Consider the following 15,148-nt stretch of genomic DNA (forward strand, 5'->3'; position numbering starts at 1 on the left):
AACCGCCATACATGTGCCCAAGTAGCGCAACACGCTACTGAGGCTCAGAGAATGGAGAATAGGGCTTGACCTGAGTCCTTAATTTTCTGATCTAAATTCAGTCATTGATGTAGGTGGACAAGGATGTGACAACATTCCTCGTGCAGAGGCGGGGTATAGACAATTGACCATGACTCTGCTGCCTATATAGCCTCGGCTTTGTGCAGTTGATGCCCCTGAACCATCTCCCAACTGGTACTGAAGATGAAGCGGACTGCATGCTCCTACTGTCTAGCTTGGTCCCAGTCTATCTATTCTTCCGCAATCTATGATCCATTGGACTAATCTGAGTGTAGAGATAAGTATAACTGCATGACTTTCAGCTTTAACTTTTGATGTGCTGTTCCTTATGACTATGCATACCTTTGCAGTGGAGAATATGGAAAATTATCCTGCTGAATTATATGGAGAGCCAAATAACTGCACTTGACAATAGCATGATGATGATGGTGAACTCCTGGATGAGTTAGGGAACTGGTAACTATCTCTTCTTTGTTCATGCGGTTTTCTTTATTAGACAACTAGCTGGTATAACCGCAAGGTAGCATGGCTAAATTGTTAATTAAGAGTGTATTGTTGTAGTTGTAGGACATGATATGTAGAAGAGCATCGTTGATTGTAACAATTGGTGTACATTGTCGACAATGGATACATTATCTATGTTGCAATTGCTCACTGTAAAAAGTCTATCCTTCCATGGGCATTGGGCAGGGTCCTGTCGTTTTATCACTACAGAAAACATGATCCACTATAGTTTAGAGACAAAGGAGAACTGAGGGCCTGCTGACCACCTTTTTTTTCTTCTAAAAAACATTCATCTATGATCTAAGCAATAAAAAAACAGATTATGCTCCTTATTTGAGCAAAGAGCATGCATAGTTAAGGGGGGCGGAGGAACATAAGTTTTTTTTTACTTTGTTTCTCCAGCCTTTGACATTTCCAGTGTGCAACCCTGTTAATAGGACAGCCATAGGGTAACCTGATTCAGAGGCCTGATGGTGTCACAAATTGTTTGGGCTCTTTTTCTTGTGCTTATTTGGATGGTAGGCTGGTAGCTATGCGAAGAAGAGCATGATTGCTAGCTTCATGTTTGATGTGGATCCACAGAGCCACAGAGGGTGCGCCTGTTGCCACATACACGACAACGTTTGATTTAGTGGATCCAATATTTATGATCTAAAGAAGCCTATTTCAACTCTGCCTTATCTTCTAGCTATGATGTCATGTTTTTTTTTTCAGAACCAGTGTTTTTTTTTTATGAAATCAGAACGAGTGTTTACGATCTGTTATCATAATTAAGGACCACCATATTTCTCATTTATGAGAATTTCTAGACTTTCACTATCTCCTAGCAGCTGACACACTTCATCTCATTTTAATATGTATAGGTTTATTACCAAACATCAAAGGTAATGAGATCGGCATAATATCTTATTGACATGAGTTTGAATTATAAATTTATCATAATATAGCCTGAACTATAAATAAAATGCTTTGGGAGATATGATCATTAAACGCAATCAACCTTCAGGCATGACGGATAATTATGGTTTGCAAGTTTGCAACATTACTGTGTAAGCTCTCAAACTCACCGGACTCAAGAACACACACGAGTATTTGTGCTGCAAAGACAGCTTTTCTGATTGTATTGCTCTCTTATTTATAACAAAGGAGTACACGGCTTAACAGCCGATCACTACTGGCCTTAGTGGCCCTAACAACCTGGAGCACGTCCAGTGGATGAGAGCCTCCTGACCCAGCTAACCTCCCCTGAAGACTAGGACTTCTAACTGACTCTAACAGACTCTGACCGACTCAAAGCAACAGATAACTCTAACTGAAAGACTCTGAAAGCAAATGACTCTGACTAACTGAATAACAAACACAGGGACAGGGATTACTTCCATCATACTGGAACAGACAGACTCAGATCACTTCCAGAGCCTGCAACTCTGCTGGCACCACTAGGAGCAGGTTTAGCTCTAAGCAAGACATTTAGTTGACATGGCCATCAATCTCACGCTGTATCTCAACTAAATTGTCATCGTAAACTTTCAGCTCCTCATATCCTATTCCTTCAAAGTCACCATTCAGCATGCGAGCCAGTTTTGGATCAAAATTCTTGATCCTGGTCTTTTGCTCCTCGCCTTGGTGTTTTGCAGCCTCTAGCTGTTTCTTCAGCTCTGCTTCCTCTTTCATGAGCCTTTGCAGTGCAGTCATCGTAGTAGTGCCTTTGCTATTGCTAGCATGACCTACAAAGAAGCAGTTACTGTCAGAGTTGATAGAATAGTGGTTAAAGTAGTAATGCTTACTGGTGGGTGATAAGATGATACCAGTGTTTTGCTTATCCATTCTTGACGAACCCTTCACCTTTGCCTACGCAATGAATTCTAGCGTCTTGCCGTCTTCTGTGTATGTGTGAAAGCAATGTGCAAACTATGGTGTAGCTTGACGACGCGCATGTCTTTATATAGAGATTTGTATGTTTAGGTACTATTAAATTTTGTGGGAGTACATAAATGCATGCCAAATCACCTGTATCAAGATTGGATTCGTCCAGCTTGTATGGACGGATAGGCATGATATATAACATCGGCATAAAAATCAAGGCGCTTTTTAGCAGGTAGTAATTATGCAAATACGTATATTTAGTAGGATTAGATGTGTGCACAATTGTACCTCAGAAAGTTTGGATATGTCCAATCTGGAAGAACAGATGGGAATGAAAGATAATACCAGCTTGGAAACAATAGCGCATTTTTAGCAGGTAGGAAATGTGCATATTTGGTGTATCATCTCCATATAGCTAATAAATGCGGTTACGCAAGTTAATTAGGAACTTTTTGATGAGTATTTTGTCACTTGTCCGGTGAGTGATCCTTGTAGGTTGTATGAGTATATGTTGCAGAAATATGTCCAGTGTGAGAAATAGGTGGCCTTAACAAATCCTACTCGTCTTGGCTACCTTTACCCTTGCACCCGTCGAGTGAAACACGAAGTCTTTTTTCATTCAGCACAAAGGGAGTGGCAACCGAATCTTTGATCGTTTATCACTGTAGCTCGATCGAGATATGGCGTGGCACCAGGAGCCAGGAGGGTGGCAGCTTAGCCCTTGCATAATGTCAAATCTGTATTCAGATATGGCGCGTCGCTAAAGGGGTCAGGACCTAAACAACATTCTAAAATTGGGTTTCATCTGCATAAGAGTAGCAAAGTTTTCAAGTTCACTTGCATCTCAGTTTTCAGTGCTTTGGGCCATCTATATTGAAACCACATGTTCTTAGGACTTACAAGTGCTATATGCAGGCTTGCAAATTACTTGTAAGCAGTATATCATTGCCTTTTCTGTTCATTGCGTTTGTGGCATCTAAACTACACTGGAATACACCTTTTCAGCTATTGCAGGCTGTGTATGAGCAGAGAATGCACGATTTGGAAGTTAGGACAAGTAAAATAATCGTGTTTGCCATTGCAGGTAAATGTTTCTTTTGACTCTGCATGTTGTTAGCACTTTTGCAGCCTAGGAATTTCACTCTTAGGCAACACATGTTGCCATGAGCCAAGATAATTCCTTTGGGTTGTAGAGATGGCACCAATGGAGCAAGAAGGTGACATCTGCCATGTCTTCGCTATCATTTTATTTCAGTAGTTGCATATGGGCACTATATTGCTGCTCCCATTTATAAACCAAGAAATCAATAATTGATCCTAAATTTTACTAACCTGTCCATGTTTTGCAGTTGCCTGTGCGAATAGGCGTGGTCGACTTTTCTGATTGACAGGCGGTCCCATGCTTGTTTGTTGCTTAATTCATGTAATGAGTTGTGCACGATTTGAGCACTCGTGTGTGCATGTTACAGAACGTTCCAACATCATGAATTTCGACTGCTTGATTCTTGGCTGCAGTTTTTAACTTTTTACCCATTTGGTTTCGCATTTAACAATTGTAATACCACCGTATACCAACCAACGAAAACATTCTGTGAACATTGAAAGTGTCTCCAGCCAGCTGGCGGACGACGTTGGCTAATGTCTAGTGGGCTTAAACTCAGGTCCATCCACGTCAATGGGCCAGAATTTGAGTTCAAAATTATGTCCGATGCCTGAGGTGAGAGCCCATGGAAATAATTATATCCTGAGAAGCCTATTTTTCAGTGTTTCATAACACGCAAATTCGTTTAATCCGCGGATCAATTTGGTTTTGCAAACCATTCGCATTTCATAAAGTTAAACAATTATCAAATTTGTTTCCATACCTATTAGGCTCGAAAACCTATTTGAGTGCTCTCAGTTCTTTTTCTCGAGGTACGAGTTCTCCGAAAAAAAATAACCAGAACACACAAATAACTACCTACCATAAAAAAATGAAATTCTAAAAACAAAGACCCATAAGAAAAGAAGAAAAAAGGGCAAAAGAAATGGAAAAGGAACAAAAAAAAGGCTAAGTTATTAGCAGTTGTTTTCCCTCCAAAATCCAGAAATAAATAGAGAGGATAAGCCAAGCCTCCCCTGCCTTCACTATCCATCGTCTCCTTCCTCAGCCTCTCATCCTATCCATCCAAGAACCCCGAAAAATTCCAGACCCGGGAGCGCGCAGCACCGGCAGCCATTAGCGCCCACTTACCAGATAGCCAGCCAGCCGAAGCAGGCCGCAGCCATGGCCGCCCCCGCCACGACGTCCCTGCTGAGCACGCTGCTGCAGCTGCCCCTGGCCCCGTTCTCGGGGAAGAGCTCGCCGCCGTCCGTGGTGCACGTGCCGCGGCGGGCGCCGACGGCGGTGGTGGCCGCCAAGGGGTACAATGTGCAGATCCTGGTGGACGAGAACGAGGGGGAGGAGTCCATCTTCCGGCGGTTCCGGCGGGAGGTGATGCGCGCCGGCGTGCTGCAGGAGATCAAGCGCCGCCGGAGGTACGAGAGCAAGAAGGATGAGAAGAAGCGCAAGGCGCGCGAGGCCGGACGCCGCAACCGCCGCAGGTAAACGTCTCGGCGCTTCTGCTATCTTTCCTTGATGCTGTAGACTAACCGAGCTAGTGCATGGAAATTGGATACGGTTTGTGCTTGTGCATTTAGGATGCTTTGTGCTTGTGCTTCCTTGTTCTTGGTGATGGAACTGGTTATTCTTGAAATCAATTTACCTGCACACAGCTATAAGAGACAGTGACAGAGTAGTGCGTATAGATGTTCGATGGCCATGCCTGTCAGCAGAAGGGATACTATGCAGTTGTGGTGTAAATTGGGACTCGCAATTTGATATTTGGTGATAGTGCGAATTGTTGGAAGTGGTCGATCTTTCTGTTATTGTGAACTTACAAGTAGCTATGTCCAGAGTTCGTCTTAGGGATGATGTAGAACAAGATTTCTCTGGTGCAGCACTGATGTGCAGCAGTGCAGGTAAAGTTTCCTGGTTTAAGTCAGTGTTCAGCTTCCTCGCAAAAAAAAAAAAAAGTCAGTGTTCAGCTGTATGGCCAGTTTAACTTGATGATGGATATGCTGAATAAAGAGAGAATTCTAGCTGGTTCCCGCCTTGTTTGTACTATTCAGTCATTTCAACGCAATGCATTGTGCATTGTTGTTAGTTTTGATGTTATTGTGTAGTGTAGTTGATGACTCGATTGGATTTCAGTGTTGACATCCTTTAGGATTATGCATTGGTTAGTTAAACAATCTATGAAAGTTCAGCTCAAATGATCTGCCTAAACAAAGCAAATATTGAACTTTGGAGAACATCTTCAGTTCCTAGTATTGATTTGACATGATCAGCTAAACTGTGCTACATCATATGTCAATTTTAACTAAGACTGTGTGCTGAAAACTTTGCAGGCGCATGATGGATGAGCCAAGGTTCCCAGAAGAAGATGCAGGCGCCGCAAAGGCTCGTGATGATGATGATGACAACTGGGAGATTGACGGTCTCCTGTAAAACAATGAAGTTCATAAGTTCAGATACACAGTTTCAACGATTTGAGTTCTTTTTTTGGCCCTGCAAAGCGCAAAACTATGTGAGTTTTGGCAGTGTTCATTTCCACTTCAATTGTACGGTTGTAATGTGTAACTAAATCTTAGCTAATGCAGCATCCTTACCTTTCACTGAGCCCTTGCGTTGACTGTGTTTCAAATCTGTCTTTGCATCCTTTTCAGCACCCATTGTTAAGATATGTTTATGAAAGTTCAGAAACTGATGAGCAAGGTGTTCACACACTGCATCTGTTTCTCTTCTGCAAAGAATACTCGGGCAAACAAATTACACATTTCTTGCATATGCTTCCTGTGATCCTAAATAAGTCCATCTAGGTTTGACCTAAGTCAAACTTTTAAAAAAAGGTTAGACTAGTAATACCAATTAAAAATGCTCTCTTAGATGAAAAAGAATTTTTTTTGCGAATCAAATGAAAAAGAATTGTATATTATGGAAGTAAATCTAAATGGACTTATATTTAATTTTTCGAGTAAATGGACTTATATTTACTTTTTGCGAGTAAATGGACTTATATTTACTTTTTGCGAGTAAATGGACTTATATTTATGATGTGGTTTATATAATATGAACAAATTGCAATTACAGCTATTTTGCTCATTTCATTTTTGAATAAATATTAGCCAAGGGAGCTACTTTATGTTCCATTCGTGCGTGCTATCTCTAAACCAAAAAAGAAGAAGGGAAACTAGGAAGTAAGTATATGTATCACATTCTTGCAGGCATGAAGCTCCACTCGCAAAGCTTTTGCATGTTAGAACAAAAGAGTTGCTCAGGGTTCCCAGCTGTCCCAAAATAGTTGAGAAAGAACTGTCCTAACGTTAGGGGCAGCGGTTGCTCGCGAGAGGTGCCTCCGTGACACCCGGTCACCGCGCCACCGCGGAGGCCGCGCGCAGCCGCACGCCTCCCCGCACCGGCGGCGACCACCCAACAGCAACGCCCTTGCCCGAATCCGCCGGCTCGGCGCCGCTCCATTGCCGCCTATTAGAGCACCGCGGGCGGGCAGCTCCTCGATCTGCCTCGCTGAAGAAAGAAACTCCACAAGGATCTCCGTCCTCGCCGAAAGAAACTCCACAACAAGGATCTCTGCATCGATCGCCATGGCGTCCACGCGCGTGTGGCTCCTCGCGGCGGCGCTCGCGGCGGCGTGCGCTCTGCTCGCCTGCAGGCCCGCCGGCGCCGAGGAGGGACTCCCGCCCGCCATCGGCGGCACCGTGTTCGGGTGCAACCCGGCCGTGGACAAGACGTGCAAGCCCGACGGCCCGACGCTGCTGCCGGGCGGAGGCGTGGACCTCGACGGTGACGGCGACGAGGACGAGCTGCCCATGTTCGACCCTCACCTCACCATCCTCGGCCACGGCCACTGAGTGTTGCTATTAGTACTAGCTGCATTGGCTGGTCGTGTCAGTGTGTTGAGTGTGTCTTCCATCATCTAATTGACGTTCTGATCTGGACATGTTGTTGCATTTGCGTTGTGTTGTGATCTGTTTGTTAATTTGGGGTAAAAGGTATGGAATGTTTCAACTTTGAACAGAGAATTTGAAGCTTTCTAGTTGAATTTACAATGATTATATTTTCTCCTTGCCCCATCTCAAGCAAAGAATTTTAAGCTCCTGACCCAAATAAAATGCAAGGAGAAGATCTCAAGCTCTCTGAATTTACAATGATTTAGTCCTTACTTTTGATTACGACAACTTGGTGTCCCGGCCCATTTGTGGCAGGGCTGCACAGCCCATTCTTCCATTGATGCAAGCGCCGAAGCATCGCCGATGCCTCGGCCCTCATGCATAGCATTTCACTGGGAATATTCCGTGGTATATACAATTTCATGGGTAAAGAAAAGCTATATATGCAAACACATGTTAAACACATAGCTACAATGGAAATCTCTGCCAAATTTAAATGCATCAGTAACAAGTTAGCATTTGATTTGTGCATCATGTTGCCGTACTTTTGTTATTTTAGCGTGCCTTTGTTATTTGTTGGATCTTTTAGCCAATGGCCACTATTAAGCTGGGGCATGTTTTTTTATCCCACTATGTAAAAAGCCATTTGATCTGTCTACCGTATTGTGTGTGGTGGGTCCCACACCATTAATCCAGCGACTCGGCTGGGGCCTTCCTCTCGGCGACAAACATTCCCTTCCTCAGATCTCTTACATGCCTTTTCAGATGCAAAAAAGGTCAGCTAGGAGTACCTTTGCAAGAGAAAACATTAGCATTGGTGATTGTGAGTTCAAGTTGATGCAAAAAGGAGAGGACGGCATGAGAGAGTAAACTAAAGAGAAGCAGCAACAAGGCGCGAGGCCTTTGTCCCCGGGCGCGGTGTCACAGCAGTGCCTCCTCAACGCCACTGTCCCCGATTCGTAGCTGGGGTGCTCATTAAGCAACTGATACAACAGCAGGAATACCTAATACTCCTAGCAAATTGTTCGTGTCAAGATCTCAAGAGGAGCAGAGATTAATTGGCGTTGTTTTTGCACTGAACACTGATGGTAGTAGCTCCAAAACATAGAAGAGTCACAATTGCGTAGCCACTTCAAGTACTCATCATCATGTACTAATACGTACTCTCTCCGTCCACGAACTAGCTTCTTCTAAACGTCGTATATTCATGGATGGAGGTATTAACTTTTTGTTCTATAGGTTGAGTTGCACACACCAAAGAACAAACGTTACTGAAGATTAAGATGCTGACGAAATTGAAACCACTGCTAATGACGTTACTGCTAAGAGGATCAACTATTTAAGACACACTTGAGACTTATCGAGTGATGGTAAGAGGAGCATGCATGGGCTTGTACGTACCTCCGAGGCTTCATCCATTCTAGGTGCCACAAATTCCGCGCTCCTGCTCCCGATGGCTGGGTGCATGCAATGGTCTTCGGTCGCAGGAGAAAAGATTCTCGCCGCCTCTGTTTCCTAACCCTGCAACCGCATCGGCGCATGATTTCGGCCGGCGCCTCCGCAATTCGTTCTCAACCTCTCTATTGTGCGTAGTACGTGTTTGACCGTGTATTCAGTTCGTGTTCTTCGTGTGAAACGAGTTTAGTATTGGCGTGACAATTTTTTATGTCTAATTATTTCCACACACACACGCTACACACACACACGCACGCACGTGTATGTCTCGTTGTTGTGGGAATCTGCCCATGGAGATTCAAGATCGCAATTCTCTCTTGGGATTAAATTTTAGGCGTGAGAATTTGTTTTTTTTTGTCATGAGAGATATTACTATTTGTCTGAAATTTCGGTTTGTTCATTGAAAGATACACTTTTTCCCCCCAAAATTCGGTCTTAATTTTGCGAAATTCGGTGTCTTCACTGGGGCCAGAAAAATCGGAAAACGAAATCCCAAACCCTGATGTCCACGCATGTATATATAGGTGTAAGTCCACGCATTAGTGTATATAGGTGTAAGTGCGTACCCGGCGCCTCTAACTTGTCCTCTAAAAATTATGCACATATAGTTGGATGTAAATTTGATGGAGCTAGACAACGCCATGTGTTCAAGTTTAACACTCTAAACTTGCTATGGTGCTTATTTATGGAACCTGTCACTTAGTGGTCAATGTATGCTTATATATAGGGTTAAAAAGCTAGGCATGACTCACCTGCTACTGAATTTGGGGGGAGAGAGAGAGAGAGAGAGAGAGAGAGAGAGAGAGAGAGAGAGAGAGAGAGAGAGAGAGAGAGAGAGAGAGAGAGAGAGAGAGAGAGAGAGAGAGAGAGACCATCCTCTTCACTACGTTCCTCCTCCAGGCTCCAACCCCCTTCTCTCTCCTCTCCCTTTTCCCTTTTCTTACCATGGCGAGGGCATATGCTGGCTGCTTAACCAAATGTCATGCCGATCTTATAGCTCAAATTAGTTTGGACTTGGCAGATGCATGAGATGAGACATATGGGAGTGCCAACATTTTTGGAGGGCCTTGGTAGTGCTACATGACTCCACCTGCAGCCAGCAGCTATCCCCAGCCCCTGCACAACAGCATAGCTAGCACTTGGCCAAAGCTGCTTTATCACATCATCGCCCAACCCACCACTTCCTATTATTGCTTGAAAAATCCTATCTTGATAATCTCCGGTCGATCCGATTGTCTTGCCTATGGCTGGCAACAGGACACGGTGTGGATATACATGAAGATCTAAGGCACCAGTTGAGGGATTCTTGTCTTGATTTTGCTTGAGATCTATAGCTTGCCATAGGTGTGCCATGCATATGATGAGCACTTGTAAAAGAGATCTTGTGATGAGAGAGGTGGAGGAAGAAAGATCATAGATGGAGGGCATATTCAGCTATGTATCTGCGACGACGACCATTCTGCGCTTGATGATCAAATTACATGGTGGATGGAGCGAGCGATATTGGTGAGGTTCAATCCGATGATGGGGGTTTTACATGAAGGTGAATCCAGAGTATCTGATTGAGCCGCGCCAATATCACTTCCTTCCACCATACGCACACATAAAGGATTGCAGCAGCGTTCTAGCTACTTTCTCAAAGGTTAGATGATCAGTCGTTACTTCTTTGTTTCAGCTTATCTGTTTCTTACTCACTTTTGTTCCCTTTTCTTTTCTTTGGAGCAATCATTTTTTTTTGTTGTTGTTGTTATGAATTCTGATTACTAGCCGAGTTAAATTGTTGATTGGGATGCCGATAAGTACTGCTGCACGCATGTAGTTCAGCAGCGACAACTCTTTCCTGCTTGAAATTGCAAGTAGTTCAATAGTTAGCTGTTTAGAAAGATCACTGGCATGCATTCGAATGAACCAATGAATTATATATAAGCCAAACAGATCAATTTATTCCAAAATCAAGCTGCAGATGAGAGGAGACCTCCCTCTTTCTTTCTTTTTTTGCAAACGAAAGTTAGGTTGCAATCCAAACAGACCACTTGCTAGCTAGATTTGCTTAACAGGATATTTTAGGTCATGCCTTTTTTAAAATTAATCATTTACGCCATGTACTTGCACAAATTTTATGCAACAATAATTTTCTGACATTAAGAGCTGTTTGTGAACCGTAAAACATCATTGTCAGTTGTGTCAATTCCGCGTTAAGTTGCACGACGTCTATGGAGTAGTAGATGGGACACAAACATCACACTGCCAAACAAGCTAGCCAAGTATAGATGCGCGCCCACACACTACATGCGATGTAACAATAAAAGTCATGAACTAATATAACTGTTGATCTTGATAATGTACTTGTCGGTTGCGTCGTCTCATGATGCAGGGACTAGAATAATCTTTATCCCATTAGGTAAATATATGTGATTAATTACTAGCAGGCACCAATTTTGAATGATTGTTCTCATGATCTAGTAGACCGTGGATAGAAATCGCTTTGAATGCAGGTTCCTCGTAAGCTTGCAGGAATAATAGAAATGCCTTCAATTTGTGTTTTTTTTGGAATCTTTTGTTCCAAAAGTAACGGAACCTAGATGCTAGCTCCTACCATAGAGGCTCAACATCAATAATCATACGATAGTCATACTAATCTCTCTCTTTCAGCTTGCGTGTGTCCACAAGGACCGCAAGTTGAATGTAACAGCGGCAGCCGCAGCATGCATCATCTTCATGACCTACACCTACTCGATCCATTGGTGTGAAATTGTGAGCTTGCCTCCTCATTTCTTCGAACAATATTTCTAACGGCATAATCATACGGCCAAAAATTTCGTCATAAGATAGTTACGTGACTGTCGTCATCATGAAAATATATTTTCCAAAGAAAAAAATTACTGCCGCTACAGCTGAATATGGAAATCTTTGTACTTTCAATAGTCATAACAAATTCTTTTTTTGAGAGCAGAATAAATCCTTATATGCGTGGGAGCATATCGATTTTTGAGAAAGGTTACAGAAGTGGGTGGTCGCACGAGAGATTCGACACTCTCTGTAAGAAGTACTACCTCCGTTTTCATATATTTGACATTAGGACAGCAAGATTAGTTCAAGAATGAACTAATGAAGCTGTCCTAACATGACGTCAAATATTAAAAAACGGAGGTAGCATTAACAATACAGGGTCAAAACCGTAATTGGGGTTTTACGGTTGCGGAAGCTGAATAGATGGGTAGTGGAAGAGTTAAATGGGCTTCTTCCTCCACCCTTCAAAGACAAAAAGGATCACAGGCTGGTGGGCCGGATAAACAAGAAGAAATGGGAATCTACTCCCAACTTGGGCCGCGCAACCGGCAACCGTGGCCTGCTCGGTGGCCCAACCCAAAACCCACCCAACCGAACCGTCGGGTTCTCCGGGCCAGCTCACGGCCGCCGCCAGCGAGCGAAACGGCCCGGGCACGGCGGCTATCTCGCCTCCAACGGTCTTCGGCTACCCGTTCGCTGCCCCCGAGGCAGCCAGCCCCTCCCCTCCTCGGCAACACGACAGCCGCCGCGCCGGGGAGGAATCCAAGCGAACCACCCCCCACGCCGTTATCGCCTCCCGTACAAATCCCTCGATCGATCGAGCTCTCGGGGGCATTCCATTTGGGCATCGCTTCGCTTTTCCACGGGCGCTGATCGATCGATCGATCTCGGCGTCGACGAATCGGTTGCTGATTTCGTGCGGCCGGGGGGCGGCGGATTAAATTGGTGAGGGTTTCTCGGGTCCGCTATATGCTGCCGCGATGCCGGCCAGCATCCGCTCGGTGTCCCCGGACGCCGCCGGCGATGTTGGCGCCGCGCTCGCCCTCGAGGACCTCGTTGTCGGCGGCGGCGGCGGCGGCGCGGACTGCATCGGCGCGCTCGCGTGCGGCCGCCGCCGCAGCTTCTCCTACCGCCGCCTCCCCGAGCCCCGCCTCCGCCTCACCGTCCGCAAGCTCGACGACTCCTTCTTCGGTACCCTCCAGATTAATCTAACGGGCTTCTATTTTCCCCCAAAGTTTGTCGGAATGGGGGAAATTTCTGATAAGATTTTTCACGTTTTGAAACAGACGTGGAGATTGCGAGGTCCGCCGCGGTGTGGGAGCTAAAGGCGGCCATCGAGGAGCTTTTCTTCGCCCTCTTCGACGACACCGAGAAGACCATCCCTTGGTACGGCACATGTGCCCCCCCCACCCTCTTCCCCTCCCATGATGTGATGCCCAATATGACTACCATGAACTATCCGATTGCGACTTTGCAATCACGAAATGGTGCTTTACGGTTATCGATTCGGATTTTCTGAGGTGGTTGGGTTCAATGCGATTTTCATGCTGGCAACTTAACATCCAAGGTTGGGGCTTGCTTGTTGTAGGCAGCACGTGTGGAGTCACTTCTGCTTATGCTTCAAGGACGAGAAACTGACGGATGACAAGGCAACATTGCGTGCATTTGGTATTAGGGATGGTGATGAGGTACTTGCACTTTCCTGCTCAGCCATAGGTTCATGGATGCATTTTTCCCTTTTAGTGCCGACTAATCCTGCTTTGCCTTGTGGGGTAAGTAGGAATATTACATAGCCTGCTTCATTTACCAAACAAAAGTGGTATGGTTACTTGTTCATACACAAGACATGGAACCAGCACACGACATTTGCAGAAGCAATTAAATTGCATTTTTTTTGTTAAGCTTTGCTGCAAACCACGATTCCCCTATTCCCTTGCATGTGCAGAACTGTATCTCAATGCTCAGTTACTTTGATTCTGTAGTATATATGTTCAAGAAACCGTGATATAGTGCAGAACTACACTCTACTGCTTTTACAATCTCTTCTTTTTCTTGATTTTGAAGGAATTTCGGATGTCATGATGATCTGCCATTTGTGTGCTTCTAATAGCATAATACAACCATTATTATCAAGTCACTCTGCTTGGATAATCAAATACAGTATTTTTTTTTAGTATTTGTGACATTTGGTATGGCAATGTTGAAATCCCATTTAGTACACTTCACATTGTGATGCAGCATATCCTTAGGTTTCAGTGCCGTGCCTTTTCTTATACTTTCTCCCATCATGCAGCTTCATTTTGCCCAGCATCTCTCTGTTGACTACAGCCCATGCAAGAGTCTTCCCAAAAACCAGAAGACAGCATCTCACAGAAGGTATTCAATATTCTAATGCCCTCTATCCGCTTCATCACACACCTTCCGTTTCCATGAAGCACAAAATTCAATTTGCTGACAACTGCTAACATCACAAATAATATACTATTGTAGGTCAATGACTTCGTCGGATGATATCAGGCCAAGGAGTTTGTTGGATGATCTCAATGAAGATGAGGGTGAGAAGTTTACTGACAGCAGGTGTTCTACAAGTGTCTTAGAAGATCTTTGTATTTATGAGTACAATGAGGAGCGCATGGAAGAAGAAAGCCGCAAGAAGGGAAGTTTATTCCGCGGCTGGTTCTCTTACTCTAAATTGAGGAGTAACAGGAGGACGCATGCAGAAGACACTGTGGCACCATCTTGTGAGAAGAAAAATGCACGTCCAAAGCTGGGGAAGTGGTTCTCCTCAAAAAGATCGAAGACACAGGGCAATTGAAGGCTAAATATATATGTGCTTTGTTCCACGGAAATCAAATTCTGAAATGGTGTCCTTTTCTTTTTATTTACGTGCTCCTCCGTACGGGCAGCCAAAGAGGAGATGACACGATTCCTTGCAATCTTAGAAAATACTCACTTAACTATCCCAAAGTTTAATGTATATATGTGTATGATCTGAGTTTTTGCTCCTTTAAAAAAATTAATGATCTTATTATGCAGTGCAATGAAAGGCTTATTATGCTGTGCTATGGAAGGATTCAACTATGTATAGAACTTCTTGTTGCATGAGAAACAATGGTTGACGATTCACATAGTACACATTTTTGTTGTGCATGTACAGGCTTGCAAGCCCTGCAAGTACGGTGAGACCAAACCTTTGTGCTTGACAGAACAACTTCACATGAAAACATTTCAATTTCTGTATAGTTTTGGAAAGTTTCGCATGCTCTGGATTGGGCCATAGAGTTGAATCTCTTGACGTTATTGTTGATACGACCTCAAGCCATTGAAACCCAGAACAACTGAGCTAAGTAAAACTAACCATCAACGGGAAATAATATTAACGAAACTTGTTCATCATATCAGATATCACAAGCTACATACGAGCATCATCCCTTTGAAAAGAACAAATGAACAAACAGCAGGAGAAGAATTAGAAGAGTAAACT

The 15,148-nt window shown here is 44.1% G+C and overlaps 3 protein-coding genes across 3 annotated transcripts; all 3 read left to right on the forward strand.

The window, feature by feature from the left end:
* The first annotated feature begins 4,538 nt into the window (after positions 1–4,538).
* Positions 4,539–6,126, forward strand: LOC117848296 (uncharacterized). The gene is made up of 2 exons (XM_034729645.2): positions 4,539–5,013; positions 5,860–6,126. Exons 1-2 carry the CDS (start codon positions 4,697–4,699, stop codon positions 5,957–5,959), a joined length of 417 nt encoding a protein of 138 aa, XP_034585536.1. The 5' UTR covers positions 4,539–4,696; the 3' UTR covers positions 5,960–6,126.
* A 139-nt stretch (positions 6,127–6,265) lies between these two features.
* On the forward strand, positions 6,266–7,599 carry LOC117848305 (uncharacterized). Its single transcript, XM_034729657.2, has one exon. The coding sequence runs from the start codon at positions 7,114–7,116 to the stop codon at positions 7,378–7,380; it is 267 nt and encodes an 88-aa protein (XP_034585548.1). The 5' UTR covers positions 6,266–7,113; the 3' UTR covers positions 7,381–7,599.
* Positions 7,600–9,781: 2,182 nt separating this feature from the next.
* On the forward strand, positions 9,782–14,729 carry LOC117850840 (uncharacterized). The gene is made up of 6 exons (XM_034732754.2): positions 9,782–10,516; positions 11,828–12,855; positions 12,951–13,050; positions 13,253–13,352; positions 13,958–14,040; positions 14,155–14,729. Exons 2-6 carry the CDS (start codon positions 12,645–12,647, stop codon positions 14,477–14,479), a joined length of 819 nt encoding a protein of 272 aa, XP_034588645.1. The 5' UTR covers positions 9,782–10,516; positions 11,828–12,644; the 3' UTR covers positions 14,480–14,729.
* The last annotated feature ends 419 nt before the right edge of the window (positions 14,730–15,148 follow it).

Source organism: Setaria viridis, chromosome 1 (assembly GCF_005286985.2).
Source record: "Setaria viridis chromosome 1, Setaria_viridis_v4.0, whole genome shotgun sequence".
Classification (NCBI taxonomy): domain Eukaryota; kingdom Viridiplantae; phylum Streptophyta; class Magnoliopsida; order Poales; family Poaceae; genus Setaria; species Setaria viridis.